At 34.4% G+C, this 23,816-nt stretch overlaps 1 protein-coding gene across 1 annotated transcript; it reads right to left on the bottom strand.

Annotated features, from left to right (window-relative positions):
* Positions 1-3: 3 nt before the first annotated feature.
* On the bottom strand, positions 4-1,510 carry LOC130670330 (leucine-rich melanocyte differentiation-associated protein-like). The gene is made up of 4 exons (XM_057473737.1): positions 1,132-1,510; positions 809-1,036; positions 253-733; positions 4-174 (listed from the first exon to the last, which is right to left on the bottom strand). The coding sequence occupies exons 1-4, from the start codon at positions 1,216-1,218 to the stop codon at positions 95-97; spliced, it is 876 nt and encodes a 291-aa protein (XP_057329720.1). The 5' UTR covers positions 1,219-1,510; the 3' UTR covers positions 4-94.
* Positions 1,511-23,816: the final 22,306 nt, after the last annotated feature.

Genomic DNA, 23,816 nt, shown 5'->3' with positions numbered 1-23,816 from the left:
TATATATAAATTTTATTCAGTAAAAGCTGGCTAAATAATAAATCCAATTTTTTTACATGATTATAAAAATATATATTTTTGTTTTTTGTAATTATTATAAATCACTATTTATAATAAAACGATTTCCTTCTGAATTTTTTCCTGAATATCGATACCGACATTTCCCGTAAGCTCCTTTATTAGAAAAAAAAGTAATAATAAAAAGTATTAGTATATAATTTATAAAATTAATCTATACAGTATATATTTTACCTTTATGATCACTTGGACTACGTGTTGTAGTTGGTAATGGTGAGTAATTAGGATCCAAAACAACGTCTTGATAAGTAGTTGGTTTGAAATGACGAGTTATGGATGAACAAGTGCCAGGAGGTGTGGGTGCAGTAGCAACAGGCAAACATGTCGAAGAATATGAAGTAGGAATATTAAGTGGAAGAAAAGGTGTAGAAGTAAGTGAAGAAAGAGGCATATTTAGTTTAATAGTCCGCATAAAACGACCTCGATTGCTTGCATCTTTTCTCTCGATTTGTGTGACTGGCCGAAAATCGAGAAAGCGAAGAGAGTCTGGTAAAATGTGAATTGCGTACAGTCTGTAACGATCATAGTCAGCCTCGTCGTTGTTGACAGGATCCGTGAGCTGATCGGGGTAACCCGGATTCCCCAGCAGACTCACGTATTTGACATTTGGACAACAACTACTTATTTTCTCCAACGCTAAGTCTATATCAACTATCTGTTTAATTTAAGATTAATACAAAACAACAATAAACACATACGTACATATATGGATAAACATATTTTAATATACCTCATTATTATTTAAACTAATTGTCGTTAATCCATTAATTGGTGGCAATGTATTTAAATCATACAATTTATTGTTATCTAAAATTAATTCCTGAAGATTATTGTAGTCTTTTAAAGCAGATATTGATGTCAGTTCATTATAAGAAAGATCGAGACTTTGACAATTTATTCCCACTATTTTAATCAAACCTCGGGGTATTCTCGTGGTTCGTTGACCCGTATAACACGCCTATTAAATATATATATTATTTTTTAATTAAACACAAATATGATAACAACTAGTTATTTAGACAAGTAAAATAGTGAAAGTAAATAATTACGAACCCGATTATTTGAAATAGTCAAGGCACTGCGGTTAAAATCTTGTGAGCTTTGCGCCATTTTGTTAAATGAGATTATAAATAATGACATGCAGTATCGTCAATACAGGTTTATCGGAGCATTCGAGGTGAAGATGATAAAGTATACTATCGAATATCTAATATATTTTATTACATTTTTCTGTCTCTATTGAGTGTCCCATGATTTTCTCGAAGTACTGGTAAGGCGCGTTGATTTTTTTTTTTTTTTTTGAAAAGAATATAGTTTTATCCAGCAGAAAAACAGATATATTGCATTTACAAGTATAAAATCATTTTAAAAATACTTTAGCTTATTAATAATATTATTAGTTAGCTTGCTACCAGTGCTAGGTCTCACTTACTGACTTACTGCACTTATTCAAAAGTCCTACTTTATTTATTAAATTGAACTTGGCTGTCAGGTATGCCAAGAAAATTAGCAAAACTTATTGTATTGATAATAAATGTAAAAAAAATTACTGCTATAAAAAAATATATAACTAAGACTCGTTGGTTTGAAAAGTCAATTTTTATTTAGCTCAGAACATTACATGGTTTAAAAGTATAAAAACTGCAAGAAAAAACTTAATCACTATTTAAATGTCTTTGGTGGTTAGCTACCGTGGATAGATCTCGTCGCCTTACAATACTCATATTATTACATAAATATATTAAAGTTTTATAGAACAATACTTGAGATAAATTACTACAAATTTCAGCAATACAATACTTTTAATAATAATATGTCAAAAACAGAGTACTGGAAAAAACATCTGATTAGTTTTATGAGAGAGGGGGAGGAGGAAGGACTGGGAGCTTGGGTTAGTGGAGGGGTTAGGAATAATTATTTATAGTTGAGTCTGCAAAAGAATGGGCTTTTCTCCCACCATTTTTCTACAACTAAGTCATTACTGCGCATGCGCGTTAGGGCAAAATCATGGACTTCATCATATCCCTGATTAAAAATATTCATTGAAAAGTATTGAAAAAGATGAGAATTGAATCCTTTTGAATACTTTCTATACCCCAAGGTTTTCATTTGGACATAAAATTAATACTTTTCAATCCCAAAATAATATAAGAATTTCTACACTTCCGAGAAATTGGAAAAGATTCAAATGAATTGATATTTTTAATCTTACTGAATACTTTTCAATACCAAAAAAGTTTCGAATTTTAGAATCGCGTATGGGATTGAAAAGAATTCAAATGAATTGAAATTTTTGAATCTTTTTGAATCCTTCTCAACACCAAAATAGTCCGATGTTTTGGATCGAGTGTTAAATTGAAAAGAATTCAAATGAATTGAAATTTTTGAATCTTTCTGAATCCTTCTCAATACCAAAATAATTCCATATTGGAAGGTATTGAAATGATGAAAGATTGAATTTTTTTCAATACTTTTGAATTCCATTTTAAGAATTAGAAAGTATTCAAATGATCAAAATTTTAATTCCATTCAATACTTTCCAAAATCTCCGTGGGATTGAAAAGAATTGAAATAATTTTCGATCCTTTTCAATGAATATTTTTAATCAGGGTATGATGAAGTCCATGATTTTGCCCTAACGCGCATGCGCAGTAATGACTCAATTGTAGAAAAATGGTGGGAGAAAAGCCCATTCTTTTGCTGACTCAACTATACAATATTAAAATATATAAACATCTATATACAAAACGTTGGTTTTTTGGAGTGAGATGACTGATTTTCTTTAGCCAATAATTTTTTTCTTAAACCAAGAAATTTTCAATTTCGCTTCAAAAATAAATTTTTTTTTTGAGCAATAGAATTTACTATTTTAAACTAAAAGGAAGTTTTTGAATCAAGTGTTTCATTTTTATTGAATCAAGAAAAAAAATCTGGGCGTCGGTTGACCCTGTGGGTCAGCCCCAAAACTTCCCGCTGTTTTCGAGCTCAAGGAGCATGAAAACATTACTGTGAATATATTTTCGAACTCGAAAATGCTATTACCTGGGATTATTTTTTATAAGCTTTTCAAACTCTACCAAGTTACGTTTTTTGCTAAAGTTTGACAAGTTAAGAATCGGAAATTATTAATGAAGAAGCGATTTTAAAATTTTTATTCTCGATTATGTTCAATGAAATAAATGTATCGAGGCAGAAATCAATGTCGTGATCAAAATCAAGATTTGAGTGAGTTTTGACTTAGGTCTGAGCAATAATATATGAAATATCCGAGAAAAATATTAAAAACTGGGTTTTCTCAATTTCTTGCTGATAATATGATTTAAATTAAAGAACAAGTTAGATGACATTATATGATGATCGAAAGAGACTATAAGGAGGAATAGTTGGTATGATTTAAGACACATTTAGTACATTACATTTTGATTTATCCGGAAAAAATAACGTTTTATGTTATTTTTTTAACTTTTCAGCCCCGATATCTTTTGAACTAATGAACCGATTTTGACGTTTGAGGTGGCAATAGGCGCGTTTTCTTCAATTCTAGAGCTGATAAACATTTGAAATTGATCCGTTCAGCCGTTTCGAAGATATTTGAAAAAACCCGTTTTTCACCATTTCTTTCTCCAACGATATCTCTCGAACAAATTAACCAATTGAGAAGGTTTAGGCGGCGATCGACGCGTTTTATCAAGTTCTAGAGCTGATTAGATTTTGAAGTTGATCGTTTGACTCGTTTCTGAGAAATCAATAAAAAACAAAAAAAACAAAATTTTTTTTCCGTAATTCGCCAATATTTTCGAGTCTACTTGATCAAATGTTCTGAAATTTTCAGAAAAGTTGACGGCCAACAAGCTCTTTCGATTGCCTCCTTAACTATCTAAATCGGTTTATTAGTTAAAAAGTTACAAAGAGTTTACACACACACACACACACATACACACACACACACACACACACATACACACACACACACACACACACACATGCATACATATATACACTCGGACATCATTCTGAAGATAGTCAGAATAGCTTCCGAGGACCTCAAAACGTCGACATCTGATGAAAACTTGATTTTCGAAAATTGGGGTGAAAACAATAACTTCCCGAAATTTGCGAAAATTTACAATTTTCTTAGCGGGAAGTTAAAAATTCGGAAGACTAAACTTTTCTTCACGGAAAAAAAAAACAAGAATAATTACAGTATAAAATGTAAAAACAAGCGTTTCGATCTCAAAATTATAAAAATTAAATTGCCAACTCGAATTTTTACATTCTACACAGTAAAAAATTTTTTTGCAATGTAAGCAGTATATTTTCCATTCATTAATGTAAATCAAACACAATAAACTGTAAATATAATATTGTTATTTGATAAATGAAATTTTCTTGCTTTGAAAATCATTTATTCGTCTTAAAAAGTGTAAAAATTACCGTTTGCCAGAAATGTAACAATTGAAATGTCGAATTATATTATTTACTAACTTATAAAGTGAAATTTAAAGTGTGAAATATCAATGATAGAATATAATAGATAAAAAGGAATTGAAGGAAGGGAAAAAACACCCTGTGTTATTTAAATGGGAAATTGAATTTTTTAATGAGCTAGGTCTGTAATCGACATAGAATTTTTTTTCTTGCGCGAAATTTTTTTTTTTGTGTTCAACGATGATTTTTTCCACATGTACTTAAAAAAAAAAAGTTGCTCCGAAATGACGCACTCTAATAATTATAACTAAGTTAGTTGTATATAATTATAACTATACCCGGGACAAAATCGTCATGCACGATCATGATTCGGGGATGGTCGTGCATGATCCGGACATCAATTTGCATGGTTCTGCATTATCATGCAACGTTTTGTTCAATCATGCATGACCATGACTGGCGAGGAAAGAACAGTCATGCATGATTCATGCATGAATCATATATGGCCAAACTCAATCATGCAAGACTTTGCATGATTCCTGCAAAGGTATGCATGATCTTTCATGACTGCACGAATTATGCATGTCATGCATGACCATGTAAAATCATGCATGACGAGGAAAAAATAGTCCCTATGATTCGTGCATGTCCAAGCTTAATCATGATTGATCTTGATGATGCATGTCAGTTCATATCCAATCATGCATGACTAATATGACTATGTATAACGGAAAATTAATGATCATGCATTGGTCTATAATGAGTAGTTGAAAACATAATTTTTGTTTTTACGGCTAAATTTTTGTTATAAAATATTCTGGAGTTATATTTTACGGCGTTTCTGGCTTTTTCTAGCTGAGTTTTGTGGTGAGCATTCATATGAAGGAGATGATCTAGAGTGACACTCAGATATTTTACTGTTTTCTTTTTTGGAATTGTGTTTAATTTACCGGTATGATCTTGAACTGTAATTTTTACTGATTTTAATTTATTATATTGGGAGACTTTGACTTTTTTCACGGTTCTTCTGAAGATTCTGAGTTCACTTTTTGTAGCAATAATTGTAAAATTCCAGTTTATGTAATGTTGATTGATTTTATTGACACGATCTTGCAGCCTGGCCACTAGAGCGTCCACTATCTTGTCAGCAGTATAGATTACTCTATCATCAGCGAAAAAGCCCGAGTCCATGTCCTCTGTAATTAGGTCTGCCACTGTGTTGGTGTCTTTTTTTTTTTGAAAAGTTTATTTTTATTTACTCACAAACAAGGTTACATAAGAGTTCATACAGTTTAAAAAATACAATAAAAAAAACTGTAACATATTAATTAAACTTAGCTTGCTATAGTAATAGATCTTGCTAATTGACATGAATGGGTTTGCACTATATAGTGTCAGAAATAATTATTTTTAACATTCTTAGTTAAAACGTAGGTTTTTAGGAGATGCAAAAAAATTGTGCATTGTAAAAGCATCTAAATATTTTAGGGGAAGGTGTGGGATAAGGAGTAGGACGGGGAAGAGGTACCGTGTCTGTGTCACTGTCATATATGTTAAACAGTATTAGTGATAGTACTGTACCTTGCTGTAAACCTTCCTCGATGTTGAAAATTATTTGATTTTTAGTTTTATTTTAGTTTGATTTTATCGCTGTTTGTTTGCTCCACTTTCAGGCCTCGTGGAAATAAGACATAATCTGTTTGATTTTTGCTGAATTGTGTGATATTTTGTTATTCATTTCTTTGATCTCATTTAAAATTTCATTTTTGAAATTTGAGAGTAAATTCTCCAAATTGGAGCTTATGTGATCTTGGTTGTATTCTTGTGAAGGTGTTTGTTGCCACATGCTGATTTGTGGACCAGCTGTTTGTTTTCTAGTTTTTGGTAATGGCGGGAAACTATTGGGCTGATTTTTATTTAATGTATCCGCAAATGTTCTGCCTGGGACGAACGTACTGTTTATTACACTTGAAGCATTTTTTTTCGCGATATTTTTTTGTTTTAAAATATATTTTTTTAATTTAAGTGTAGTCTTAAGCATCGGACATCCCATGTAGCTTGCTGGGTGCCCATTTTGCCCACAGTTTATACATTTCAGCTTTTTTTTATCATTAGTGTCTTTTATATTGCAGTCCTTGGCCTCGTGCTCACCCGAGCATTTGACGCATTTCGGCTTGAGGCGGCAATTTGAACTTGCGTGTTCACTGCTTCAATTATTAAATTTTTTTCCAGACTTTTAATTATATCCGACATGAATTTGTTGATGGCGTGGGTTGTTGAGTGTCTATTCCTAAACCCAAATTGGTTATTTGGGATAATTTTTTTGTCGTCAATAAATTTGTCCAATTGTCTTTTGATAAGTCTTTCAAAAATTTTGCTGATGCTCGTTGTCAGGCTTATTGGTCTGTGGCTTTGAGGCAACTCTGGCTTTTTGTCCTTTTCGGGTATTGGCAGGACTTTTTCAGTTTTCCATTGGTCCGAGTAGTATACGTGATTGATAGCGTTGTTAAAAATAATTATGTATTCTCTTATAATGCATATGGGTAGGTTTTACAGTACCACCGTTGGGATGTTATCCAGCTCAGCTGATGTTTTATTTTTCAATTTTTTTAAGATTACAGAGACCTCCATATAGCTGTACAGGCTTTAGGATCTTCATTTTGGACTGGCCAATACGCCGGATTATCATCCGCAAAAGTGACAAATGTTGGTTTCCTTGCCCGCATGTTATTTTTGAGTATCATTAATTCTTCAATATTTCTGTCCACTGCTGCTTTGATTGTTGTCCCTAGGTTTGTGTATCGAAGTGAGTTGATACTTTCCAAATACTTTCCCACAATATCTAACTTACTTTCCTGATCAGTTGCTATTACTTCATTGTTGATGACCAGGTTGGTTTTTGATGAGCCTTTCAAATACTTTACTGATGCTGGTGGTCAAGCTGATTGGACGGTAACTTTGTGGTGATTCCAGGTTTTTGTCCTTTTTCGGAATAGGAAGGAAGGACTTGGGCCGCTTCCCACCTTATTGGGAAGTAGTAGTTATTGATAGCATTGTTAAAGATGATTGTGTAATCTCTGATGGTTAGGTCCGGTAAGTTTTTTAGCACAATAGCTGGGATTTTGTCTAATCCAGATGACGTCTTGTTTTTTAGCTTCTTGAAGGTTGCAATTACATTATGGTAGCTGTACAGGAATTTAATCTCATCATTTTGAGAGGAAGGATAATAGGCTGGATTGATTTTTGAAAAAACAGTGAAGGTTTGGTAGTCATTCCTTAATGAATCTTTTAGAGATTTAACTTCATCAACTATCAAGTCTACATTATTTTTGGTAGTTGATCCCCAGTTGGCATAACGAGGTGAGTTTATGCTCTCGAGATATTTTCCAATTATGTAGAGTTTAATCTCAGGATCTGAAGCGATGATCTCGTTGTTAAAAACAAGATTTGGGAACTTATGGCTGAAGTGAATGTTGAGTTGATTGTTATCTAATGGCATTTTTAGGGTGTTAATGTTGATGTCTTTGCGTGGTCTGAGCATCCTGTTTATTTTAGGAAATAATTTATGGGGATTCTTGTAATTAATTAATTAGGAAGTATGGTGGGAAGCTGTTATTTTGCTTGATATTGAACATATTGGCGTACGATTGGTCAGGCCTAGTGCAGTTGTTGATTACATGAGCTAGGTTCCGCTTTTTGGCTTCATTTTGCTGTCTATTTTGAGTCTTGATTTTGGTAATCAACTTAAGTGCTGGACAGCCCTTGTAACTGGCTGGATGTCCTATTTCATCACAGTTGGTGTATTTGAGTAAATTTTTGTCGATGCCTGTCTGAAAAGTACATTCTTTGGCTTCATGTTCGCCGACGCAATTAACACAGACCGGGGCCATATGACAGTTAGAACTAGAATATCCCGTTTTTTGTCATCTTTTGCACATAACGAATGTGGGCCTTCTCAACCTTGCACATCTGATGGGTTGTGATAATAGACTTTAGATGGGTTAGCGTGGCAGTTATGCTGTCATAAGACACTGAAATAATAAAATGGAAAAGCTGAGGTTTGCTTCTGTTAAAGATTAGTTTATTGACCTTGGTAATGTTGACATCTTGTAGGTTAAGCTCAACCAGGCCCGCCCTGACATCATTTTCGTCGTAGCCACCACGTATACGTGTATACGTATACACCTTTGAGAACAATTGTTTTTATTTTCAGGTGTCTGGGGGTATAAGTAAAGAATTGAGTTTTCTTTTTTTTTCAATACATTGATACACAACTCATAAATTGCAATGTCGTTAGGATAAATCCTTATATAAGTTTCATCGAATTCACGAACTATAAAACTTGTTTTGGGGACTTTGTTTGTAGTGAGTAGAGTTGTTGTTTCTTTTTTACCCTTGATTTTTGCAAAAATGGGAGGCGGTCTGTCGAGGCTTTTTATTTTTCTCCTTTTGAACACTTGTATCATTTTGACTACTAGTTTGTTGATTGCGGTTGCTGTTTAATTTTGGAGCTTATTTTCTGTTGTTGTTATAATTTCTTTTATTAGTTAAGGGTTCTTCACTGTCTGTTAAATCTGATCAGCGCCGTAGATGTGATGTGATGTGAAGTCTGTGTTGTTATCTACTTTTCTTATTTTATTTGATTTTCGCGGTAGTATAAAACCGTCATCCTCTTGCCTTTTGTCGCCATCTGTTGACTCAGTCTCGGACTCGGTAACCACGCTCTTGCGTCGTACTACCGCGTTCTTGTTTGGCTTTGGCGCCTTTCGTTGAGCTCTTTCGTATAACAATGTAAAATTTTTAGTTGAGTACAATTTTTTAAACTTTTTTAATTGTTTAACTGTTTCAATGTCTAATTCTTTGTGATTAGCTGAGCTGGTGCTCGGCGCATTGCTTGCCATCGCAGGACTAGCTTGGACTATGTATCCAGAGGCATTTGTATTTTTTTGTTGGTTATCCACTGCCCAAATTCCTTTATAACTGTTTAATACAAATATTTTCCTTTATAATTAGGGCATTAATACATTTTTATATTAATGCTGTTTAGAACTCACTGTTGTGCCACTTATGTATTCAATATTGCAAATTGATATAAATTTTTTGAGAAAAAGATATGCGTTCTTCCGCAACGATACTTGTACCAGGGGCGAAAGGAGGGAAAAAGGCTCGTTGGTTTTTTTTTTTTTTTTTTGAAAAGTTATTTTTTATTTTTACTCAGATCAAAATACATTTATAAGGTATAAAATCAACTATAAATAACTTAGACACTAGAATATAATATTTAGTGGTTTGCTACCGTGGGTAGATCTCGCCACCATACAAGAATTATATTATGGTAAATATATTGATATTTTTCAATGACAGGTTTGTTTTAAATTGCTTAATAATTTCTGCAAAACCTAAAAGGCTCGTTGGTTTGTTTGAAAAGTTATATTTATTTATTCTCCTTTATCAATTTTTACATAGTTGTTAGTATAAAAATAACAATAAAAAATACTATCACAATATATATCATAATTGAATTTATGCTCGCATGCTACAACAGAGTAGATCTCACCAGCATTCCATATACCTAATTATAACTTAGTACAGTAATTTATATCAATAAATAATTATTATAAAAATATAAAGTTTAAATTTTTAATCAATATGGGTTATTTTAGTGGATGTAAAAAACATGGCCTCGTAAAAAACATCCGTATCTTTATGGGTAGGGTGTGGGGAGAAGGAAGGTGGAGTGGTAGTTGGGAGGGTGGGTGGTTATGTTATTTATATACATATTTACATATATACAATTTGATCACTAAGTAATCACCGCTCGCTGTTTTTTCCTAATTGAGCGTCGTCGGATCTCATCGATAAATTTGGCATCTTTTTGAAGCCACCAGTATGCTTTTGACAAGCGATGTACGTCAACTCGGTCTGGTTTTGGGAGTTCCAAGGAGTATAGCAGGTTATTATGTGCTTCCTCAGGATTTAGATTGAATATCTTGTTTGTGCCGTGTCTCTTTTTATGGTAGATTAATGGTAGGTTATTTTCATCTTGTATTAGCCCTACATTATCACAGAATGGGAACATTTCAGGGGTGACATATCCCGTCTGGCATTTGTTTATGTTATCTTCTTGGTCGGTGCAAGTTAAATTATCCATGATGGGATTATTAATTTGTTGGTACGTGGCAAAATAATTCCTGCATAATTTTAAATAAAAACAGTCAATTCTGGTGATGTTTGCCTTTTTGTACACTTTGCGGTTACTGACCCGATGAAAAAAGATTTTGTCTAATCATATACGATAATATATGATCATATATGATTATATATAATCATATATGAAGTTATATATAATCATGCATGATTATATATGGGGTCATATATAATTATATATGACCCCATACATAATTAGATCTGATCATACCTAGCTGTTATAAGCCTATATATAAGTCTATATATGATCAGATCTGATTATATATAAGTCTATATATAATTAGATCTGATCAGATCTGATTATATATGAGTCTATATATAATTAGATATGATCATACCTGGCTGTTTTAACTCCATATATAATCATATATAAGTCTATGTATGATCAGGTCTTATTATATATGAGTCACTATATATAATTAGATATGATCAAACTTGGCTGTTATAACCCCATATATAATCATATATAAGTCTATACATGATTAGATCTGATCATACATGGCTAATATAAATTCATGTATAGTCGTGCATAAGTTTACATCTGATTGGATCTGATCAGACATGACTGATATAAACTTATATGTAGTTATATATGTCTATGTATTATTAAATCTGATCAGACTTTATTGATATGAAACCTATAAATATTTAATTATGTATATAGTTCCAGTAAATACATATATATATATATATATTAAATAATATGACAATTTTTTAATATCAAAGTTATTAAATTTTTATTCTGTCAACTATCAATCAAACTTAAATCCCAAATACTCAAAAAATGTCCAAAGATTTCGGCAGCAATTTAAAAGTATAAAGTATCAATTTGATTATTTGAGTTAAGTAATACCATAAACTTTTCTTAATTATAAGTGTAGAACAGACTAGAGGATTAGACTACAATCCATCGATAACCAAAGTTAAGCATCATCGGCATGGGACATTAATTGGACGGGTGACCTCGTAGTAAAATAGTAGTCAACGGATGACAACTTTTTTTTTTATTATTTATCTAATTTTAACCGACATTTATATTGATAAAGACAATAAATCCTAATTAAATTACTTAATTAATAATTTACAGATATTCTGAATGAGATTCTAAAAATGACTATATTCGTTCATGCATGGTTATATATGATCATATCTGTTCATATATAAACAGATCAAGTTATGTATGATCAGACCTGGCCAATTTTTGGATCTGATCATATATAGACAATTATGCATGATCATATATGATTAGACAAAATCTTTTTTCATCGGGGACTCTCTCACGATACTCCGTTTCTGCTGCGCGATGTAGTCTGGTACATGCACGTAGAATGGATCTTTCCAGCTTCCTGAATTTTTCCATGATTGATGGACCCATATTCCAGAGCACAGGTGCTGCGTACGTGAGGATTGGTCGTATCATTAATTGGTAGCAAATAGTTTTTGCCTTTATTTCCAGGTTTTTATTGTAAAAAATTCTAGAGTTGTTTTTGACTGCTGCTTTTGCTTTTTCCAATTGAGAATTGTGATGTTTGTAAAGGTGGAGTAGGTGGTCAAATTTTATGCCGAGATATTTAATTGTTTTTTTGCTTGGTATTTGTGTAGTGTTTCCATGTTGATCTGTGACGCTTATTTTTGCTTTATTAATTTTATTGTATAGTGAGACTTCAATGTGGTTGACTGGTCTTCGAAAAAATATCCCTAACGGACCCAAATTACGGTAAATTACGGTAAACCCACCGTAAAATACCGATTTACCGTGAATTACGGTGGATTTACCGTAATTTACGGTGGTTTTACCGTAATTTACGGTGGATTTTCCGTAAAATACGGAAATACGGTACTCCACCGTAAATTACGGTAATTCGGTAATCCACCTGAATTTTTTTACGGTAGATTTATCGTATTCGACGGCAAATTTACGGTATACCCGCCGTAATTTACGGTAATCCACCGTAAAGTACCGATTTACCGTAATTTACGGTGAATTTACCGTAACTTACGGTAAATCTGCCGTAATTTAGGTAAATCTACTCGAATTTTACGGTATTCTACGGTAGATATACGGTAAAAATACCGTGAATTTACGGTAACTCAGGTCTGCTAGGGATTACTTCACTCTTTGCGGGGTAAAGTTTAAGATTCCAATTTAAATAATGTCTGCTTAATTTATTTACTCTATCTTGGAGTTGACTTACAATGAGATCCACGTTACTACCAGCTTTATAGATTACTCGGTCATCAGCGAACGAGTTTGACAGCACTTCTTCAGTGTTGATATTTGCTGCTTCATTTGTGTTGCTGTCATAGAAATTAAATAGAGATGGAGATAGCACTTTACCTTGTTGTAATCCTTCTTCAATATTAAATATAATTTCGGACATTCTCATCCCATCCCAGGTACGAAATTTATTTCCGTACAGCATATCCATCCTCTTCTAAAAAGTTGATGACCGGATGTCGTATCGTTTTACGTCACTTCTGTGACTATTTTATTCGGTTGTCGATTGGTCGACCGAGATAACGGCGGGATTTCTGAAAGAATGAAGGCGAGCGAAGCGAGCGTGTTATGTCTCGTTAATATAAATAAGAGACCCAGTGGAAATTTTAGCTCATATAGTTTAAAAATCAAACCGTCCAGCCAGACCGAGTCAAAGGCTTTTTCTTGGTCCAGAAATACCGCCCCTACAATGTCATTTTTATGCAGGCTATTATTTACATCTGATAAAAATTTATTTAATGCGTGTGTTGTCGCATGTTTAGCTTTGAACCCGAACTGGTTGTCCGGAATGATTTTTTTGTTGTCATTTATTTGATCTAGTTGTTTTTTGATCAGCCTTTCGAAGATTTTACTTATGCTAGTCGTTAAGCTGATTGGCCTATAGCTTTGCGGCGCCACCGGGTCCTTATCTTTTTTGAGTATTGGTAATACTTTAGCTGTTTTCCATCGGTATGGAAAATAGGCATTATTGATACAATTATTAAAGATAATAGTATAATCCTCAATAGTTACTTCTGGGAGATTTTTTAATACTGTCGTTGGGATGTTGTCTATCCCAGCCGAAGTTTTATTTTTGAGTTTTTTTAGGATGAAATCCTGTTGTTTATCTGGATGGTAAGCTGGGTTCTCATCTGTGAAAGTAGTAAATGTTAAGTTTTGATTTCTCATGTTGTCTTTACTATTTTTAATTGTCTTTACAGTACTGTCTACTTTTGTTTTGATCCTCGTGCCCAGGTTAGTGTATCGTGCCGCATTGATGCTTTCTAAATATTTTCCGATGATGTTCAACTTGATTTCTGGATCAGTGGCGATTACTTCATTATTGTTAACTAGTTGCGGATATTTTACATGGACATCGATACTGAAAGGACTGTTGTCTTGAGGGATTTTTAGGGTATTTATTTTAATTTCTTTCCTAGGTCTGAGGAATTTATTTATTTTAGGGAAGAATTCGTGTGAATTTTTGTAATTTATGTCTCGAGTGAGAGCTTCCCAATATGAAGTTACCATCTTGTGAAATTCCTTGTGTAGATTTTTGTTTATTTTCTTGATGGTTGATTTGATTCTTCTTCTTTCTTGCTGGCTTACAGATAAATTATTAAAAAGTCTGGAGATAAGGAACGACTTATATGCATGTAGCTTTTTTATTGCTTTACTGTCATATTTGTGGTAGTAGTTATTTGCTTTGTATGTGTTTTTTGGTATGGTGTTATGTATTGCATCTTGTATTGTGTTTTCTAGGTTGATAACATGCTGATCAATTTCCGCTATGGTGAGGTTTCTGTTGTATGGGATATTATTCTCGGATGTATATTGTCTCAAAAGGTGTTTATTAAACTTCTTCCAATTTGCTTTTTTGTAATTATAAGTACCCGAGTTTAGTGATAGCGGGTCTACATAGCTGGGGGTTAATTCGTTGCAGTTTATGGTGAATTTAATTACGTTATGGTCGCCATCATAGGCTAAAGGTGGTAATTTGCCATTTATGAGGTCATCTATGTCGATACGCTGGTCTATTAGGCAGTGGTCTAAAAATGACCCAGCTTTTGGGAATGTAGGTTTGTCTGGAGAGAGAAGTGTTGCTTTATAGTCAATTTCGTTATTGTACATCCACAACACCAATTGGTTACCACGGTCGTTGGAGGTGGCATCTCCCTACGTGGAGCTTTTAGCATTTAGATCCCCTGCGATGATGTAATAATTCTCATTTTTGTTTAAGTTGAAGCTTTTCATCAGTTTATCAAGTTCAGTAATGAAGACTTGTCCTGTTTTTTGAGTTGCATAGATGCTTATGATGAATAGATTATTCTTGTTGCCCGTTTTAATTTTTATTGCAGTGAATTCAATCACTTTATTATCTGTTGAGTTTGTATGGTGGATTGTCGTAAATTTAAACCTTTTATGGATCGCTATTGCAGTTCCGCCGCCTTTAGTGGAGTTTGATCTGTCGGTTCTAATAAACTGATGATTGGATAGTTGAATTTTATGTTTAGGGTTTAGTTTTGTTTCTGATATCATACATATGTCTATGTTATTTGCTTGGGTGAATAAATCTAAATCATATCTTCTTTTAAGTGTGGCTATCGAGTTGACGTTTATCGCTGCTAGTTTGATTTTGTTACAGATTGTTTGCTCCATTTTTAGGCCTCGTGGAAGTAAGTCATGATCTGATCAATTCTTGCTGTATTGTAAGATATTTTATTGTTCATTTCCTTTATCTCATTTAGAATCTCGTTTTTAAAATTTGATAGTAAATTCTCCAGATTGGAGCTTATTTGTTCTTGGTTATGATCATGCGAGGAAGTTTGTTGCCACGTGTTGTTTTGTGATCCGGTTGTTTGGTTTCTATTTTTTGGTAGAGGCGGGAAACTAGACTGGTTTTTATTCACTGTATCCGCAAATGATCTGCCTGGGACGAATAAGCTGTTTAATGCACTTGAGTTATTTTTTTTTGTGATATCTTTTTGTTTTGATATAAATTTCTTTAATTTGAGGGTCGTCTTCAGCATTGGACACCCCATGTAACTTGCTGGGTGCCCATTTTGGCCACAGTTTATGCATTTCAGTTCTTGTTTATCTTTGGTGTCTTTAATATTACAGTCTTTGGCCTCGTGCTCACCCGAGCATTTGACACATTTTGGTTTAAGGTGGCAATTTGAACTTGCGTGTCCTATTTGTTGACATTTTTTGCATATAAATATAGCGGGTTTTCTTAATCTTTCCCATCTTATGATTTGAGACAATAACTTTTTAACTCGAGTTAATTGTGCAGTTTTAGTTTCATGTGATATTGATACCAAAAAGTGGTATAGATTAGGATTTGATTTGTCAAAAATTAATTTACTCACCTTAGTGATTTTAACGTCAGCTAGGTTGAGTTCATTTAATGCAGTTGCTACTTCTTTTTCATCATAACCCCCTCTGATTCCTTTAAGGACTAAGGTTTTACTTTTTAAGTGTTTTGGAGCGAAGGTACAGAATTCCGTTTGTTTTGATTTTAATAGTGTTGTTATGATGTTGTACTTTTCCATAGCGAAAGTGTTAACTCTGATGAATCTTTCATTGTGTTCACTAACTGTGAAGTCTGTTTTTGGTATATTGTTATTAATTAAAAATGTAATCATTGGTTTTATGCTATTTGATTGGGCGTAAATTGGTGGTGGTCTCATTTTTGGAGTTTCTTTTTGACTGTTATTGTTTTGATTTTTATTAGTGCTGGTATTTGAATTTTTATTAGCGCCTCTGTTGGGCTTGTTGGATATTATGTCCTCGTTATCTGTACTGTCGAGCAGTGGTTCGAATTGATTCTCAGTGGTGGCCCCTGTGTTGTCACTAACTTTACGCAGCTTGGCTACTTTGCGCGGTTTTTTAAATTCATCTGTCTCTTTACTGGTGGCTCCATCTATTGATTCTGGCTCAGAGTCAGTTGAGGTACTTCTGCGACGTGCGCATTTAAGGTTCGGTGTTGGCGATATAGATTTCAGTTTATTTGCTTCTTTATAAATTTTTGCAAATTCATTTCTATCATATAACTTGTACAATTGTTTAATTCGAGCCTGATTCTCGGGCTTGAAATTATAATTTAGACTTTGGCTCGTACCTGGCAATTGGGTGTCCATATTAGTTTGCGGGGGGGAAGGGTCCCCCATTTTAGGTTACCCACGTCTTATTTTACACTTTATCGCATAAACAGACAGCTTAATGGTCACAAATTTATTCACTGACTGACGAATAATATGTTACTAGCTTAGTAAAATACTTTTGGGTCAAACTTATAATTTTTTTGCCTAGTTGAGTTGGTGAGGTCTTGGTTCACTGATTCCAGCGAGTTCTCCACCTTATCTCGTCGATGTGTTTGGCATCTCTTAGGAGCCACCAGTAGTTTTTAGATAGTCTAGTTTTATCTACGATGTCAACACTGGGCAGTGCTGTCGAGAATATGTATTGGATGTCTTCTTCTTGAGACAAATTGATTTTTTTATTTTTACAGTGTCTTTTGATGTGGTATATTGACGGCAGATTATAAGCGTCCTGGAGGACTCCAGCTTTGTCGCAGAAGATGAACATTTCCGGCGTAATATAACCGGATTGGCATTTGCTTTTACAGTCTTCCTCGTCGTTACATTTGAGTTTTTCCATTAACGAGTTGTTGATGTCTTGGTAGCTGGCATAATAATTGCGGCATAGCTTTAAGTAGAAGCAGTCTAGCCTGGTTATATTTGCTTTTTGATATATTATGGTGTTGCTAATCCTTTCTCTATAATCAGTCTCCGCCTTCCTATAGAGCCTGGTGCATGAGCGTAGTATCGACCTCTCTAGTCTACGGAATTTTTCCATAATCGTGGGACCCATATTCCAGAGGACTGGCGCAGCATATGTTATCAGTGGTCTAATGAGTAGTTGATGGCAAATAATTTTTGATTTTTCAGCTAAATTTTTGTTGTAAAATATTCTGGAATTATATTTTACGGCGTTTCTGGCTTTTTCTAGCTGAGTTTTGTGGTGATCATTCATATGAAGGAGATGATCTAGGGTGACGCCCAGGTATTTGACTGTTTTTTTTTGTGGAATTGTGTTTAGTTTACCGGTATGATCTCGAACAGTAATTTTTGCTGATTTTAGTTTATTATATTGGGAGACTTTGACTTGTTTTACGGTTCTTCTGAAGAATATGAGTTCACTTTTTGTAGCATTAATTTTTAGATTCCAGTTTATGTAGTGTTGATTAATTTTATTGACACGATCTTGCAGCCTGTCTACTAGGGCGTCCACCATCTTGTCAGCAGTATAAATTACTCTATCATCAGCAAAAGAGCCTGAGTCCATGTCCTCTGTAATTAGGTCTGCCATCGAGTTGGTGTCGCTGTCATAAATGTTGAACAGTATTGGTGATAGTACTGTACCTTGCTGTAATCCTTCCTCGATGTTAAAGATTATTTTCGATAATGAAGTACCATCCCAGGTGTAGAAGTATTTACCGATCAGCATGTCCAGTAGCAGGATAATTAGTCCAATTGGGAATTTGAAGATGAAAAGTTTATAAATGAGCCCGTGAATCCAGACCGAGTCAAATGCCTTTTCTTGATCAAGCAGAACTGCTCCAACAATTAGATTATTGTGCAGGTGCTTGGTGATGTCTGACAGGAACTTGTTGAGTGCATGTGTGGTAGAGTGTTTGTTTTTAAATCCGAATTGATTATTAGGTATGATTTTATTTTTGGTGTTAATTTGCTCGATCTGGACTTTGATTAATCTTTCGAATACCTTACTGATGCTCATGGTCAAGCTAATGGGTCTATAGCTTTGGGGCGATTCTGGGTCTTTATCCTTCTTCAGTATAGGAAGTATTTTAGCAGCTTTCCATCTTGTTGGGTAATAAGCATTATTGATGGCATTGTTAAATATTACAGTGTAATCTTTGATGATATATTCTGGCAGATTTTTAATCACTATTGTCAGTATGTTGTCTAATCCAGTTGAGGTCTTATTTTTAAGTTTCTTAAGTATCAGCAGTACTTCTATATAGCTGAAGAGGAATTTAGGTTCAACATTTTGATGAGTTGGATAGTGGGCTGGGTTGCTGTCGGAGAGTGTCGTGAAAGTGGCCTGGGCAGCTCTCATTTCGTCCCTTAGATCAGCTAGGTGTTTTGCTGTTGCGTCAGCTGTATTTTTAATTCTGGTCTCAATGTTTGTGTATCTTGGTGCGTTGATGCTCTCCAGATACTTGCCAATAATAAGAAGTTTATCATCAGGGTCAGATGCTATGACTGCGTTGTTGTTCACCAGGTGTGGATATTGTTGATGGATTAGTGTACTGTATCAGCTGTTATCGAGTGGGACTTTTAGTGTGTTGATGTTAATTGATTTTCTGAGCCTCAGGAATTTGTTAACCTTCGGGAAGAACTCCAGTGGATTTTTGTAATTGATATTTTTGATTTGGGCTGCCCAGTATGCTGTGACTGTTTTTTTGAATTCACTATGGAGTAGTTTGTTTATCCGTTTCACCAGTAATTTGATTCTGTTTTTTTTTTGTAGACTTATTGCGATATTATTGAATAGCCTGGAGATCAGGAAGGATTTGTAGGCGTGAAGTTTTGTTATTTTTTTATTGTCATATTTATGATAATATGCAGTGCTTCTATTGGTGTTTCTGGGTATGGTCTTGCATATGGCCTCGGTGATGAGGTTTTCGAGTTGGGTGATGGCTTGATCGATTTCAGCTATAGATAGATTTCTATTACTTGGTATGATGGGTTCTGTAGGGTAAGTTTGACTGATGAATTTGTTAAATTTTTTCCAGTTAGCTTTTTTAAAGTTAAAGGAGGAAGTTGTATTTGGTTGTATTCCAGTTGTTGAGGTGTCTATATCATCACCATCGATTATGAGGAAGATTGCATCGTGGTCACTGTCATATGGTAGAGTTCGTAGATTACCATTTATGAGGTTAGTAACGGTGATTCTCATGTCAATAATACAATGATCCAGATACGAGCCCGTTTTTGGGAATGTCGGTTTATCGGGTGAGAGTAGTACTGCTTTGTAGTCGATATTTTTATTGTTTATCCATTGTTCCAATTGTCTTCCTCTGTCGTTGATGACAGAATCTTTCCAGGAGGTATTCCTGGCATTAAAATCTCCAGCAATGATATAGTATACCTTGCTATCGTTTACTTTGAATTCTTCAGCTAGTTTGTTCAGTTCTGTGATGAATGTTTTATTAGTACTTTGTGTAGCATACAAACTGATGATAAGTAGTGTGTTCTGGGAGTTAGTTTTGATCTTGATTGCTGTATATTCTATGATTTTGTTGTTTCGTGAGTTGGGATATTGAATGGTAGTGAATGTGAGTTTTTGTGTACTGCTATAGCTGTTCCTCCGCCCTTTGTTGAATTGGGTCTGTCAGTTCTAATCAGGTGATGTTGGGTAAGCTGCACTTTATGTTTAGGATTTAGTTTGGTTTCGGAAAGTAGACAAATGTCAGGTTGGTAGTGGTCGATAAACTTTTGGAGGTCAAATCTACGTTTAAGTGAGCCAATTGAATTGACGTTAATTGCTGTTATTTTGATGTTGTTGTTGTCGTTAGGATCCATGACTATTCCATATTGAAATGGGCCATTATATGGTCTATTCTAATTGAGTTATTAATTATTTTCTTGTTGAGGTCTTGGATTTCTTTGATAATCTAATTTTTGAAGTTTGAGAGTAGAGCTTCGAGATTTAATGTGCTGGAATTATTATTATTGTTGTTACTGGGAGTGTTAATGTTGCGATTAATATTATCGTTTAACTGTTGGGTTGCTAGGTGGCTTCTGTAAGTTGGTTGGTCCTGAGTTCCATTGATTATGTTGGCGTAAGTTTTATCGGGTACTACATAATTATTAATTGAGTTTGTGATGTTTCTTTTATTACCTGAGTTTTGTTGTTTCATATGTTTAATAATTTTTGTGGTCATTTTTAGCATCGGGCATCCTTTGTATGCCGCTGAGTGACCTTGCTCACCGCAATTTATGCAACGTAGTTTAGTTTTATCGTTAGACTCCTTAAGAGGGCAATCTTTGACTTCATGTCCTTCTGCACATTTGCTGCATCTGGGCTTGAAATTGCAGTTGCTGCTGGCATGTCCAATTTGTTGACATTTTTTACACTGGAATATCGTTGGTTTTTTCAGTCTCTCCCATCTAATAAATTGGTTTAGCAATTTCTTTTGTCTTGTTAATGGCGCTGCTAAGCTATCGTGAGATAAGGTAACTATAAAGTGAAAATGACTAGGCGTCTCTTTATTGAAAATTAATTTGGAGACTTTATTAATTTTTACATCTGGTAAATTTAGTTCGATGAGCGCAGCGGCGACATCACTTTCGTTGTATCCTCCTCTTACTCGTTTTAGGACGAGGGGTTTAATTTTCAAATGTCTTGGTGTGTATGTAAAATACTCCACCGCTTTTTCTTTCAAGATTTCGATTATGTTGTCATATGTTTCAATATTGTTTGAACTAATATTTATGAGTTTACTATCATATTCTTTAACCATAAATTCTGTAGCAGGGATGTTATTATTTTTCAGAAATACAATTGCGTCTTTAATACTCAGCAATTGTGCATATATGGGTGGGGGTTTTAATTTTGATATATTTTTAGTAGCTGGTTTATTGTTACCTAGGTTAGTTTTTTTTTTGTTGTTATTGTTTTTATTATGGAGTGATGAGTCCGTGTCCATATCTGAGTCCTCGTCTAAATTGGAGTAAGAGTTTTTGGTAGTGACATCTGTGAGGTCCTTTACTTTACGCACTTTTGCCGTTCGGCGTGGTTTCCGGAACCCTTCTTTATCCACCGTCGGGTCGTTATTCAGTGATTCACCGTCCGAGTTATCCGATGATCTGCTATTGCGTCTTGTGACCGCAAGGTTAGGTTTAACGCCACATTTTTTGGTAGCTTTATAAATTTCCGCGAATTTATTTGTGTTAAATAACTTATCAAATTCTTTTATTTGTTTGATTGTTGCCAAATCCATTTCACTTCCACTGGAGCTGGTGTTTGGATCATCCAGCTTTCTTTTTAGACCGTACATGATGGATGCTTGACGGGCCTTCCGCCCTTTGTACACTTATGACGACTGTATTTCCGCTTTAATTTTATCTATTTCAGAGAGAAATTATAAATGAAAGTCACGATAACACTCAGTACACAGGTCCACAATGTAAAAATTATGAATTGTGTCGGGTTTTGTATAGGTGAGCGCACTGATAAAAATCACACATAAAAGGCACAGAGGCTATGCACATTCGATGCTCCTCCTACCGCGAAAGGAAAGGCTCGTTGGTTTTTTTTTTTTTTTTTTTTTTTTTTTTAAAAGTTTAATTTTTATTTAATCATAAACAAGGATACATAAAATTTATACAGTATGAAAAATACAATAAAAAAACTGTAACATAATAATAGGATTAGCTTGCCATAATCATAGATCTCGCTAATTCACAAGAATGGTATCGTACTATAAAGTGACAGAAAGAAATATATTTAACATTAATAGTTAAGCCAGATTAATAGGAGATGCAAAAATTTGTGTGTTATAAAAACATCTATATATTTTTGGGGAGAGGTGCGGGATAAGGAGTAGGATGGGGAAGAGGTGTGGATAATGGGAGCATAGAATAAATTAAACTAAACTATTAATATACATATTTACAATTTTACAAGTTTACCTAATGATAGGTGCAATGGGGTTATAAAAATCCTCTGCCGGTTCTCTTGAGTTGGGGTCTGATTTAGTGGTCCCAAATTGTTCTTCTCCTGATCTCGTCCAGATATACAGCATCTGTCTGGAGCCACCAGTAATTTTTATTAAGACGGTGTGTGTCGCAGAGGTCTACTTTTGGCAGCGATGTCGAGAACATCATATTTGAGTCTTCAAAAAGTTCGGTTGATATCTTTTTGTTGAAGCAATGTCTTCTCGCGTGGTATATGATTGGAAGGTTATTTCCATTTTGTAGTAAGCCTCTGCGATCACAGAACGTGAACATCTCTGGAGTGATGTAACCAGATGCACAAGCATTAAGACAGGTGTTATCATCAGGGCAGTTTAAGTCATCCATTGAGGGATTGTCAATGTTTCTGTAATTAGCGTAGTAGTTCCTGCCTAATTTGAGGTAGAAACAGTCTATTCTAGTGATGTTAGCTTCTTTATAGATCTTCTTATTACTTAATCTTTCCCGATAATCAGTCTCTGCTTTGCGATACATGCCAATACTGGAACGGAGAGCTGATCTCTCTAGTCTCCTGTACTTTTCCATGACCGTGTGGTTCATGTTCCAGAGTATAGGTGCAGCGTAGGTGATCAGTGGACGGATCAACAACTGATAGCAAATGAGTTTTGCTTTGGATGACAGGTTTCTATTATAGAATATTCTGGAGTTAATTTTTATTGCCTTTCTGGCTTTTTCAAGTTGCGCTTTATGATGGTTTGTCATATGCAATAGATGGTAAAATGTAACGCCCAGGTATTTTACAATTTTTTTGATTGGTATATCAGTTTTTTGATCCGTGTGATCAGTTATTGTGATCTTGGCTGCCTTAATCCTGTTGTATTGTGACACTTTTATTTGTTTACAGGGACGTCTAAAGAAGATTATTTCACTTTTCAGCCCATTGATCTTCAAATTCCATCTCAAATAATGATCATTGATTTTGTTGACTCGGTCTTGCAGTTTGGCTGTGATGATGTCTACATTTTTGTCAGCTATGTAGATGACTCTGTCATCTGCGAATGAAATAGAATGAATCCCGTCTTCTTCTAGCTTTGCTGCGTCGTTGGTGATGCTGTCGAAAATATTGAAGAGAATGGGAGACAGTACTCTACCTTGCTGTAGCCCCTCTAGTATGGAAAATTTGTCAGCCGAAAGAGATAGGCCATCCCAGGTGTAAAAATAGTTACCAGTCAGCATATCTACCAATAGAAAGATGAGACCACGCGGAAAGTTATTTTTTTCTAGTACAAAAATTAGACCATCGATCCAGACGGAGTCGAGGGCCTTTTCTAAGTCCAGTAACGCGGCTCCAACTACCATGTTGTCATGAAGACTCTTGTTAATATCAGAAGCGAACTTGT

This window comes from Microplitis mediator, chromosome 1, assembly GCF_029852145.1.
Source record: "Microplitis mediator isolate UGA2020A chromosome 1, iyMicMedi2.1, whole genome shotgun sequence".
Taxonomy (NCBI): domain Eukaryota; kingdom Metazoa; phylum Arthropoda; class Insecta; order Hymenoptera; family Braconidae; genus Microplitis; species Microplitis mediator.
The sequence above is the reverse complement of the archived record's forward strand: the minus strand, read 5'-3'. Positions and strand labels throughout refer to the sequence as shown.